Source organism: Alnus glutinosa, chromosome 3 (assembly GCF_958979055.1).
Source record: "Alnus glutinosa chromosome 3, dhAlnGlut1.1, whole genome shotgun sequence".
NCBI classification, from domain to species: Eukaryota; Viridiplantae; Streptophyta; class Magnoliopsida; order Fagales; family Betulaceae; genus Alnus; species Alnus glutinosa.
The window spans coordinates 5,305,164-5,317,165 of NC_084888.1; the positions used below are offsets into that span (position 1 = coordinate 5,305,164).

At 36.6% G+C, this 12,002-nt stretch overlaps 2 protein-coding genes across 7 annotated transcripts; both read right to left on the reverse strand.

Annotated features, from left to right (window-relative positions):
- Window positions 1-92: 92 nt before the first annotated feature.
- Window positions 93-2,615, reverse strand: LOC133862697 (LIM domain-containing protein PLIM2b). Its single transcript, XM_062298546.1, has 5 exons — window positions 2,481-2,615; window positions 1,146-1,242; window positions 1,007-1,035; window positions 708-797; window positions 93-350 (listed from the first exon to the last, which is right to left on the reverse strand). Exons 1-5 carry the CDS (start codon window positions 2,613-2,615, stop codon window positions 93-95), a joined length of 609 nt encoding a protein of 202 aa, XP_062154530.1.
- Window positions 2,616-4,588: 1,973 nt separating this feature from the next.
- LOC133862458 (uncharacterized) lies at window positions 4,589-11,956 on the reverse strand. 6 transcript variants are annotated; one of them, XM_062298286.1, is made up of 15 exons: window positions 11,750-11,955; window positions 10,444-10,582; window positions 9,484-9,562; window positions 9,178-9,379; window positions 8,497-8,571; window positions 8,275-8,376; window positions 8,045-8,073; window positions 7,578-7,691; window positions 7,094-7,208; window positions 6,801-6,991; window positions 6,589-6,705; window positions 6,295-6,375; window positions 5,860-6,098; window positions 5,684-5,723; window positions 4,589-5,307 (listed from the first exon to the last, which is right to left on the reverse strand). In XM_062298286.1, the coding sequence occupies exons 3-15, from the start codon at window positions 9,529-9,531 to the stop codon at window positions 4,756-4,758; spliced, it is 1,905 nt and encodes a 634-aa protein (XP_062154270.1). In that variant the 5' UTR covers window positions 9,532-9,562; window positions 10,444-10,582; window positions 11,750-11,955; the 3' UTR covers window positions 4,589-4,755. The 6 variants fall into 6 exon arrangements, with proteins under 6 accessions (XP_062154270.1, XP_062154271.1, XP_062154272.1 ...); XM_062298287.1 differs by having other exon boundaries at window positions 10,444-10,604; XM_062298288.1 differs by having other exon boundaries at window positions 10,444-10,628.
- Between the last annotated feature and the right edge of the window lie 46 nt (window positions 11,957-12,002).

Consider the following 12,002-nt stretch of genomic DNA (forward strand, 5'->3'; position numbering starts at 1 on the left):
TGAGAGGGTCGTCTTCACCCAATATTTTTTTTTTTGATTAATTAATTAAGAACTCTGAAAGACAGGGAGGCCGGAACCATTCAAAGTGCCTTCTAAGATTGCTCATTTGTTTTGTCCTCGGCTTCCGGCTTTGGCTCCGGCTCCGCAGGAGGCGGCGTGGCATTCTTCTTGTGCGCAGCGGCAGCCTGGAGGACGTGGTGGTAGTTTCCTTTCTCCATGAAGAGCTGAGCAAAATGGTGCTTGCAGTAGAGGACTCCATCAAGAGAAGCATAGGAACAATGTGTAAGAGGGCACCCACCGTGAGCACACCTGAAGCATGACTTGTGGAAACATTCTCCTTCCATTGCCACCTTGTAAGGTAAAGCGAAAAAGCTAAAGGGTTAACTTTGTTTAAGGCGTCAAAATCATAGCTTGTTTCAAAAGCTTAAACGGATAGGAAAATATAGACTAAAATTGGATGAATTTACAGAGACAAAGCTTGAATTCAAGACCTTTACTCCGATGCCATCACTAACTTTGTATTCTTTCGAACCCCGTTCCGTTATTCACCTTTCATTTTACCCATTCTTATCGGTTTAAGTTTTTAGGATAATCGGTATTTAATACAAGAAAACAATACTAACACATTTCATTAATTTATGGCCTTGTGTTCTTCAGCTTGTGGCCTAAATTAAAGAACTTGTTCCTCATTGATTTAGATCACCAACCTTGTCTAGAGGATACACAGTTTTCGAGCAAGTGGTGCATTTGTCTAGGGTTCCACTGAACATGGAAGAGAGTTTGCTTGGAGCTCTGGCCTATAAAAGATATCACATTTTGTATGTTATTCTCAATGAAAAAAAAAAATAGAAAAATGTTCAATTTGTATATAGATTTGGATGTCCCATGAGATATTTTTTTTGCATTGAGAGGCATCCCCCAGAAAAGAAAATAAAAAAAACAGCGTTTTGATTCACAGGACATCCAAACAGTACTCTAAGCTCATAGACATGCAGGATGAATATACCAGATCGCCATGCCTCTCAGAAGACTTTGCTGCATAATACAGGTTAGGTTACCGTTAGCCACCCAGATACAAATGTCATCTATATATATATAATTTTTGTAAAACATCAAGATATAATGGCCTGAAAGAGAAATCTTACGTGCAAAATTCTTGCTGAAATTGCCAGATTCCTTGAAAAGTTGCTCGAAATGAGGTTTGCAGTATAGGACTCCATCCATGGAGGAGTAGCTGCTCATCTGCAAATTATGGGATGGTTAATTAGCGCCACTGATGTTGCTTTATGTATTTGCTCCTTCAGGATGATACTAAAACCAAATTTGTGACTAATATTACTGAAAATAACTTTCTAAGACACTCTTTCGAGTTTGTATCACGAGCTGATAGGCGTGATATTTTGCTACATCAAACTACCATTTTGTGTCAAAAACACCTATCCGTCAGTTTCGTCCGTTAGAATGGATGAAAAAGTAGTAATGTATCTTGCACGTGACCATTTTGACCAAAATCTTTCTAAAATACCCATTTTTCTCCTTAAAAAGAAGAAGAAGAATAAACTAAAATAAAGAATCAATTATCTCCTAATAAAAATAACATAATTTCTTTTTTTTTTTAAAAAAGTCCGAGAGGAGTCGTTCGGCTACCCAAAATAGAAAGGGGGATGATTGGCTTGACCACCCCAAAAAGTAAATGAGAGTAGTTGAACATCTCCCACTGTGTGGGGGTGGATCAGTTATCCCTAGAAGCAAAAAGTTATATGTTCAGATTTTTTTAAGGGTAAATATAGTTTTTCAATGGTGAAAGTGAGGTTATTTTTGGAAGATTTTGATTAAATTGGTCACGTGCAAAGTACTGACAACTTTTCCATCCATTCTAATGTTTGACACTTACGGTGGGGCTTTTTTTTTTTACACAAAACGGCAATTTGGTGTAACCAAATGTCACACCTGGCAATTCGTATGACTAACTCGAAAGCAGGTGATAGTTCAAGGGCTTTAAGTATATTTACTCCTTAAATTATTAAATTCATCATTTTCTATCAGCTTAACTTTTTAGGATAAATGACGATTTAACATGGTATTAGAGCCGATTTTGAGATACTTTGTTTCCGTTAAATATTTCATGTATTTGGTCTCACACATGAGAAGAGTATTAAGATATAAATGATTAAATTCATCATATTTTCTGGTGATTCAACAGAAACCAACTTTAAAAGTAACCCAAGTACCTAATGTTTCATGGCTATTGGTTTTGATCTACCAAGAGAAAACATGCATAATTACATCTCTAAATTATATTATTTATCACGATGTCAATTGCATTGGAATTAAGCAAAATAAAAGAAGCTAAAAGTGAAACAGCAGAAGAAAATATGGTTCAAAAAAGAGAAGACATTATTGAAATATTGAGAGTTGATACTTGATAACAGGGGGGGGGGGGGGGGGGGGGGGGGGGAAGTGATTCGAGATATATATACCGAAAGAAATCCTTTGCAATGGCTGCATTTGAAGCAGGATTTATGATAAGGTACCCCTTCAAGGGACATCATATCAACCACATAGACAGTCTTATCACAAGCCTTGCATTTATCCAGAGTTCCTGTGAATGCCATTCTTTTCTTCTTCTTCTTCTTCTTTTTCCTTTTTCCTTTTTTCTTTTTTTCCCAATTTTTTTTAAGGCAAATATGTGAAACTTGGAAAGCTCTTGAAGATGAAGATGAAGATGAAGATGAAGATGTATTCTTTTGCTCTAGTTCAGGTTGTCTGAGGATCAAAGGGAAGCTCAACAAGAAGGCTCCGAGCTCGTTGCCTGTACCTCAGACAAATAGGAGTGAGCAAAGTCTTTGATTTGTCTACACGAAACCAATTTATATCAGATTAAGACGGATCTTTTCATGCTTGTAAATGGTTGACAAGTGATTGGAGATCCCAATATTACGAGGTACATATGGAAAACTAATGGTGTAATTGTAGATAACCCGAATAAATTGGAGTAAAATAAGGCTGGTGCTATGACCTTTTCAAATATATATATATATATACACACACGAGTGTGTGAAAAATGTATATTGATGGTCCTAATCGTACGAGTCAACCACTTATTTGGGATGACCGACCATCCCATAAATCTGTAAGGGTGGTCCGGCCACCCCCTTTAGGCTGTTAGTCAAAAAAGCTCATTATTTATTTATTTTTTATTTAAAAAACTAAAAATAGAATGACATGGCAGAAGCATAATGATTGATTTAATGGAACTAATGCAATTATAAAAAGGGATCCTGGTCCTAAGAAAAGATATCCTAGATTCCTAATTAATTGGTTCAAGGACCTTTGTACAATTTTATACATGATAAAATAAAATTTTAAATTTATTTTCACACATTGAAAGCCTGCGCAAAAAGAAATAAAAAAAGAAGACAAGTACATTAAAAATTGAAAGAAAATTAAGATTTTATTTTCTTCAGTTATCAATTGCTCATAATCACTTACCAGTTGTTGAATTAGGCTAAAAAATCATAGTCTAAGAACATCCGACTCTGTTTTTCTCTTGTTTTCTAAAAATTTGTTGCAAAATATACATTCAAAATTTTCTATGGCTGGATCAGTAGCATCCGGACGGTTATCTCTTAGATAGATATGGCTATAGATTGATCTATGATTCTGGTTTTCCCATTAACTCTAGACTTCATACTATTATTAAAGAAGGGAATTGGTATTGGCCTGCAGCTCGATCGGATGATTTAGTTGCTATTCAGAGCCAGCTTCATGATGTGGAGATTGGTATAGATGATATGCCTATATGAGATTCTAGTGATGGAAAATATTCTTGTGCTGATGCTTGGAGGAAGATGAGAACTGTCTACCCGGTAGTTAAATGGTGGAAATTGGTTTGGTATCCTTTGTCCATTCCTAAACACTCATTTTTTCTTTGGTTAGTGTTTAGGGATGCTTTGGTTACTAAATATAAAATGTGTTGTTGGGGATTTTCTGGAAATATCCTCTGTCCTTTTTGTTATGGGGGAATGGAGAGTCGTGACCATCTTTTTTTCAAATGCAGCTTTAGTTGCCGCATATGGATTCATATCATGGCTGAGTGCTCTTTGATAAATGTTCCGGTGGAATGGGATTGTATTGAGAGTTGGGGTAATACCATGTTGATTGGGAAGAGTCTTAAGGCTTGCTTGGGTAGATTGTGTTTGGGAGCCACAGTTTATCACTTATGGAGGCACAGAAATGATTTGATTCACTTAAAGATTCCTAGATCTGAAGAAGCTATTTTGGCTCAGATCAAGTGGGATGTGAGGGTCCGGGTGATAGCTCAAGGCAGATTTAAGAAGCTTACCTATAATGCAAAACTTGTGGATAAATGGAACCTACAACATCTGATGTAGATGTTCTGTAGATTGATTGTGTGTATTTGGTGGATTGTTTTTTGTTTGTTTTGGTCTTGACTTGTTGTTTGGACTGGGCTTGTCTTGTTGCCTTTTGGTTTGTTGCAGTTGGTTTTTAAGGTGTTTAGGCTTGTATTCTGGCCTTTGGTTTGGTTTTTGATTGGTTTTTGAGTTCTAGTTTATCTAGAGTGTAGTTGGTTGTTGATCAATAAAGATTTCATTCATCGAAAAAAAAAAAAATATACATTCAAATTGTAGCTCCAAAGGCAAAGTTTCATAACACTTATTTGGAAGACAAAGTTTACCATTAGATTTGTGTATAACAGATTGACAATAATAATAGGGGAAGGAAGCCAGCTAATTAGGGAGGCAATATGACTCGCTGACACAAAATGAGATCTGAGATGGTCTTTCCATGCCTGTCAATTCTCCGAGAGCAGTTGACACCACCATCTAGAATGTTTCTTACCACTACATTCAAAGACTGTATTCCCTCAACTTCATATATTTCCACCTTGACATGTTCATCCACACATTTTTCCTTATCATTGGCATCTGAATTGGGAAATGAAGAGGTACTTAGAAGAGTTGAGACCGCTTCCTTTACCCATTTGGGTGTTATGATCAGCTTGAGCCTCTCAATATCTGGAGCGAAATGTGGGATGATGGAGAAGTTCAAGTCATTTCCTTTGTCACCAACTCTGCTATGTGCTACATCATAGAGTGGAATCTTCTCGCCATATGGAGCAGGAGAGGGGTTGATCTTGGCATCGGCATGCGTTGTCGGTGGCAATTCGGATTCATGCAAAACATGGGGTTTTGTCAGATCTTCAGAGCCAGTTCCTTGGTTGTTGGATTCTATTACTAGGGTCTGTTTTACTCCAGTTCGCCATAGAACATGTTCGCGATCAACCTGAAAGACCAAACATTTTATCGAGAATTTCTTCACGTCAGAAAGTCTGGCCGGAGAATATCTCTGACCAATTTCTGAAAATAACTGACAAGCCAATCTGCTTAGTGAAGATTATCAAAAGTTTTGGTTCAACCGAAATTGAAGGTTAACATAATAGGACCATGCAAAGAAATAATGAGGAGCAAAAAACTAATTATTTATTTTGTGAAAGGGCCCTGAGATTATAGCTTAATAATGAGTGAAGTTTCATGTTCTTCAAATGGGTGATTGGTTGGACCAGTAATTTTTCCAGGCACTGGTCCTAGGAGCAGCATGATCCCGACTGTAGATAAAAGTAAAAGAGAGGTATAGTTGGGGGAAGAGAGACAGAAAGTACCAATTGTTTCTCAAGAACAATCTCTTTCTTGTGCCCAGTGCTGCATTCAGTAAGAAAAGCAGAATCATCATGCACATTCATGAATCTATCATTATTACAGGTAGCAAGGGCTCACAGTTTCTTAATTGATAAGTCCTACATGTGAAAATGTTCGCACAAGCAGATAAGAAACTGACCTGATGCCACCACCACCGGCAGGTCCATTTGTATATAAAGCTGTAAACTCTCTAGCAAATTGGATTGCATGTTCCTTCAACTCAAATAAACCATCCATACGTAACCTAATATCTTCACTAGTGTTCCACCATGAAGCATTGTCATCAATGCTAGTTGCCTTCAGGCTATCAAGTCCAATTATATAAGAAAGTATATGGCGGCTAACACCAGGATATACTTCTTCCACCCATGATCTAACCTAACAAAATGTGAAAGAAATATTACTTCTTAAGAAAGGTATAAGCTAAACATGTTTGATGTACCAAGTAGTCCTCTTCAAACAGCAGAATCACTACAATGAGTGCAATTCTGAGAAGCCAGATTCAATTCAGTTCACACATTTAAAAACAGTGGCCACTACTATTAGAATATGTCAATGTAGTAAGTTTACCTACCAGAAATTCAGCAGCTTTAGCGCGTTTAACACAAACGGATCCTCCATAGGATATCTCTCCCCATCCTTTCCATCCACAGTCCTGAAAACTAAAAATGTTACAAAACTAGAGAAGATGGAAACAACTTACGAACAAAGGAAATAGGCATCACTCAGATACACAGTATCATTTAAGCGAAACAATTGTACATAAGCACCAGATCTGCCAAGTTCAACTTGGAAGCTAAAAACATGACAATCATAATCTGAACTTCTTCATTTATAACCAAAACAAAACAATGCATACAAGAGTTACCTTTGGAACCAACTGCAGGAGTTTATTAGGCACTGATGCAGCAGATGGCTTTGCCCCAGCACAGAGTACCTTAGACCTTGATAATGGGTGGAATGAAACATCACGAATATCAATGATCTGTGTTCAGATGGACAAAATTTCACATTTCTTTCCATTTTTTCCCATTTATATCTGCAATTATAAAATTGATTGCGTACACACATCTAACTTACCACATCGGGGGTGACATAAGCACCAGGATCGCCAATCTCATAAAGAAGCTGTTCAGCACAGGTACTGACATTTAATACCCCACCACTACCTTCTGCCTTTGCTACACACACATTTCCATTAAAACTGACTTCAGCATAAGGAAGTGACAGATCTAGGAGCTGAGGGAAAGATATGTCACGATACTTGTCTCCTGCAATGGTAAAAATGAAAAAACATTACAACAATCAGATAAAATTCACATAAGAAAAAACTTGTACCTTTATTACACCTCAAGCTAAAAGAAAAAAGTCACCTGGATGCATGAAATATCCCCCTGTGAGTTGACAACCACACTCTAGAAGGTGGCCAGCCAGAGACCCCTGTGCTAACTGCTTTAAGTCGTCCCAATTCCAACCTAGTTCATAAACCTAATTATAAACGAGTGTGATCATTCAACTCACCATCCGAAAGGAAATCAGAAAACAGCAAAGTTGACAAGATGAGAGGACTAAATTTATCCATAGTGTTAAATAAACTTATAGACACATTAAATTAAGTAAATAAGTACTACTCAACCAATTAAGTATAAAAGAAATACAATAATCTCTCATTCTTCTAGGGAGCAACCAATGATTATGCTCAATCTTCGGTAAGTTTGTAGTATAGTATGCACGAAACAACATCACAGGTTCATCAAAAACCAATTTCATTTAATAACGCAGACAATCCAGTAACCATTTTATTAATTTATTCAAGAAGAAGAATTGAACTGGTAGGAAAAAAATCAAATTTCATACCATTGGCGCTAAGAATAAGGCAGCATCTGCAACTCTTGATGTAATTATCACATTTGGCTGGTACTTTTCCAAACATTCCACTATAGGAGCTGCTCCCAGATATGTGCTAATACCCTACATAGATTAGACAAAAAGTTGGGATTTAGCTCTACAAGTAGTATTATCAAAAGGGGGGAATTAAAAATAAAATAAAAAAAGAAAGAAAAAGGAATCAACTGCCATGCATGAAATTCTTCATTTAAAGGAGAATTGAAGAGATAGCTCATGAAAAATAGTTTACATCCTTCACATACTTTGACAAGTATTCAAGCATTCACATGCTAATCAAAGGGTCCCCCAAATTATGAGGCTAGCATGTATTGGCAACAGAGGTTTGAAACCAAAAAAAAAAAAAAGAGAGTATAAAACAATTGCAGATATAAACATTAAATATTTAACAAAGAGTGCACACAAGACCAGATTCTTACACCTTCCATTAAATATGTGTTCCCTGAACCTGAATACATAAACAAAGAAAATAATTGTGTTGTGAGTTATAATCCTCTGCATCAAAACATAAAGGACCAAAAGTATAAATGATACTCAATTCAATTACATAATTTATCCTGATTGATATCAAGATTGCATGATAGTGGATTTTAGTGATTTGAAAACTTTAATATAAATCTTTAGCATTCTCTTACGTGACTGAGAATACCTGATGTTTTGACAACAATCTCATGAGCCACAGCAACGGAGACACTAAGCCTCAAGCTGCTAGCTATTTCTAAAACCTTTTCTTGGGCACCACAGGGATCCACTTCCCAGGAAAAGGATAAATAAGATTCAAAGAACAGAGAGTCAGATCAAATAGACAAACTATTAAAGTAATAAAGAAGTGATATGCAAATTGCATAATTAAGTGATATTAGTCTCCTACTTGCACCCATGTTTGTAATTATGCAAATTCGTCTCTCCATAGCCAAAGGTAGGAGCAATCGCATCCATTCTGAAACTGCCAAATCATTGAAAAGTACTAGAGAATGAACACCGGAAAAAATGTCTAGAAAGCATAGATCACAAAATTGGCCTGAAGAGATCAGCATAACGAAATCAAAACATAAAAACGACCGGTAAACAATCTAAAAAATAATTAAGAAACTTTTTTGGGACAGCTGTTTATGACATCAATCTCTTTCTCATTTGAAGTTAAGAGTGAAAATGACTGTAAGAAACCATGCCTTTCTGGATATATATAAATTTGCCAGCTATAACCAACAACAGAAGATGGAGCCCTTTGGTGACTTCCTTTATAAAGAAGTCTAGACATGTCAAATAGGTTCAAAGTCTGCTCCATAGATATACTTGGCAGCACATAAGGACCTCTTATCCAAAACTATTTAATATAGTGAAGGCATAAATCAGACCATTTAAATGTCACCAAACTACAATATTGTCAACGAAAAGTAAAGTTTATTTCCTTACCAAAATATAAAAGAGCAGATTTTATTTGGATACTTCTAATCGATTGTAAATTGCATTCCAATCGTGACGGCAAGAACTCACATAAATATCACAGTGCTACGAAAATCCTTAAATTGCTAAAAGAAATTAAACATACTCCGTGAATCATAACCATCACCACCAGAAACCATAACTTGATATCGCTCAGCAAGCGTACGTTCAGCTAGGCATTCCAATACAAGATAGTTTAGGTCTTTGACTCTCTGAAGCAACTTCAGAGCTGCCAATGGCCTGTCACCTCCAAACCCAGCTCCACAGCCAATGCAAACCTTTTCCCTTCGTTTTTGAGGATTCACTCGCTGCAGTTCAAAGGTCAACATACTCAGCTTTTCCTGTACTTCTCAGTGCCAGATGGAAGACAACTGAGAGTGAAAGAAACTGAAGGGTAAGGAAAGTAAACTACCAGCTTGATCACACAATTATGAATCTCATCGCTGTCATGGCTTTCCATTGTCACCTGAAGTCCCTATTGCAAGGTGGTCCTGCTTGCAAATTAGCTATCAGATATCATGCCTAAGTCACCATCTAACGCAACTTTATTAGAAAGACAAACACCTCTGGCTTGCTTTGCTCAGACATGATACAAATCGATGTTTATAGGCAGTATTTCTCCATGGAAAATGATATTATGAAAGAAATCAATCCACATCGATGGGTGATAACGTGATTGATTGTGATTGTGATTGTAATTTGTAAAAGCTCTATAATTGGACAATTGGCACGCATGAGATAATAACAATGATGTGCTGTCTGACCATTTCCTTTGCTTTCTATAAATAGAAAGAACACAATTCCCAAACACAAAACACAGCCTTAAAAGCCCATTTGCCTCAATGATATATTACTTGTAAAGGAAAACGTGTAAAATTATAAATAAAAACTAAAATTTTGGAAAAATAGACTGAATTACCCATAAAATATCTATGATCATGTGGCTACAACCACCAAAAACACTGGACTTTTCACTATCACTTCCAGGAAGCACCCACTTTTCACAAACACCAAAGAAAGCTTTGAACTTGTATAAACCCATCACAGTCCAACTTACTTCTTAACATTTGAAAGCCTTTCCACCACCACAAAAGGCCATAAATTTTGTCACCATCAAGACATCACCAAACATAAGTTTTGTCACAAAAACCCATCAATCATCCTTCGATTGCCAGTCATAATACACACTTTTCTTTCCACCAAATGAGCAATCAAATTGTTGAACTTTCTTTGTATAAGCATTAGTTATCTCTTGGTTAGCATGGAATTAAAAAAAAAAAAAAAAGAGATAATTTTTTGGGTCAGATACAATAAAAAATGTAAAATAATCCAAATTTATCGAAATATGTGCTTGAGAGAAAGACCGACTCACCACCAAAGCCTTGTTGAAGGTGAAGAAACAAGCAAACCGCTGCTGTATAATGGGTTGAGTACAACAGCTGGAAAGAAGTTCAACTCCGAACTCGCTCACCCAGTCACCCTATTGGCCTTACTCAGCCGGACCCCACCTTCTATTTCAATTACCATGATACCCTTAGAGAAAAGTGGGTTTAGAGTCTATAGACATGGTTAAAAGAGGAAGCATATAGTTAATTGGGTAAATTTGGTGGATCCAAAACTTGAGCTAACCTTATCACTATTTTTACTGCCTATTTTGTGTTAAACATTTGATCACATGCAAGTTCATATTATTTCCAAAAAAAAACCAGAATTTTGGACTCACTTGATACAAATCAGTAGGGAATATTAAATCAAATTCAATGGAGATTATTCAATCAATACTAGAGGGACATACTGGCAATCTCTCAAGTGATTCCAAGAAAATCTTCCATTCCAAACTATCGAATAATTATCCTCAGTATTTATGATCGTAATTTCGGCGAGTAGCATATGGACATTGTCGAAATTTTGATGTTCACGCACAAACAGAGAGCGAGAGAGAGGGGAGGGATGGTGACGTCACCGGTGGTGAACACGTACACAGTATCGAGCCACACCTTCGGGACCAAAGAGCCAAAGATGGAGAAAGACACCTCAGTCGCCGATCGTCTCGCTCGCATGAAAGTCAAGTACGCTACATAGTATAACGCTAACCCTCTGTTTGGTTCCCGAGAAAATGAAGGAAAATGAAATCTTTTTATATGGGGTGGGGGGTAATATAGATTGGGAGTCGTTTTGGCTAAAGCATTGAACCCCATTTCTGGAATCATTTTTTGTCAAGTAAAAGGGTCCCAAACACTCGTATGGTTTGTCCATCACTGATCAGTGATCAGGCACCCCGGCAGTCCATTTTGGAGGGTAAAACGAAAAAAAAACAGAGGAAGAACAATAGACCTTTGATAACCTCTAATTAGTGCATTACTATAGAATATGTAGGTTGAGCTCATATAAAAAGGGTATGTTTGATAATAGTTTTGAAAATTGTTTTCTTGTTCTAGTCTGAAAAATTGTTTTGATACTATATAAAGGCGAGAAGTTATTTTTTGTGGAATTTACATTGGAAAAGTGTTTTAAAACCCACTTCTTCTAATATCTACAGAAGAAAAGTGTAAATGACAAACAATAGCAGAAGAAGAAGAAGCCGTTTATGACGATGAATAGGGTGAATATAATCTATATGAGGTGAACAGGTCAAGGATCTACAGCAATTTGGATGAGAAAGCTTATTTGATACTTACTTGTTCAAATAAATTTGGAATAGTTTAACCATCTACCGACCAACTAGTCTAGTAGAAACTCTCTCGCAATTACCGTCCAATAGCTAAAACAATAAAATTGTTGAAAATCTGCAATTCAAACAGAAAAATTGCTAGAAATCTCTATGCTTTTCAAGGCAATATGAGATAAGTCCTACACGGACAGAATGGGTCCTAATATATTATCCAATGTGCTGGATAGCATGGTGGGCTACTGTTATACGAGGGAGACTGT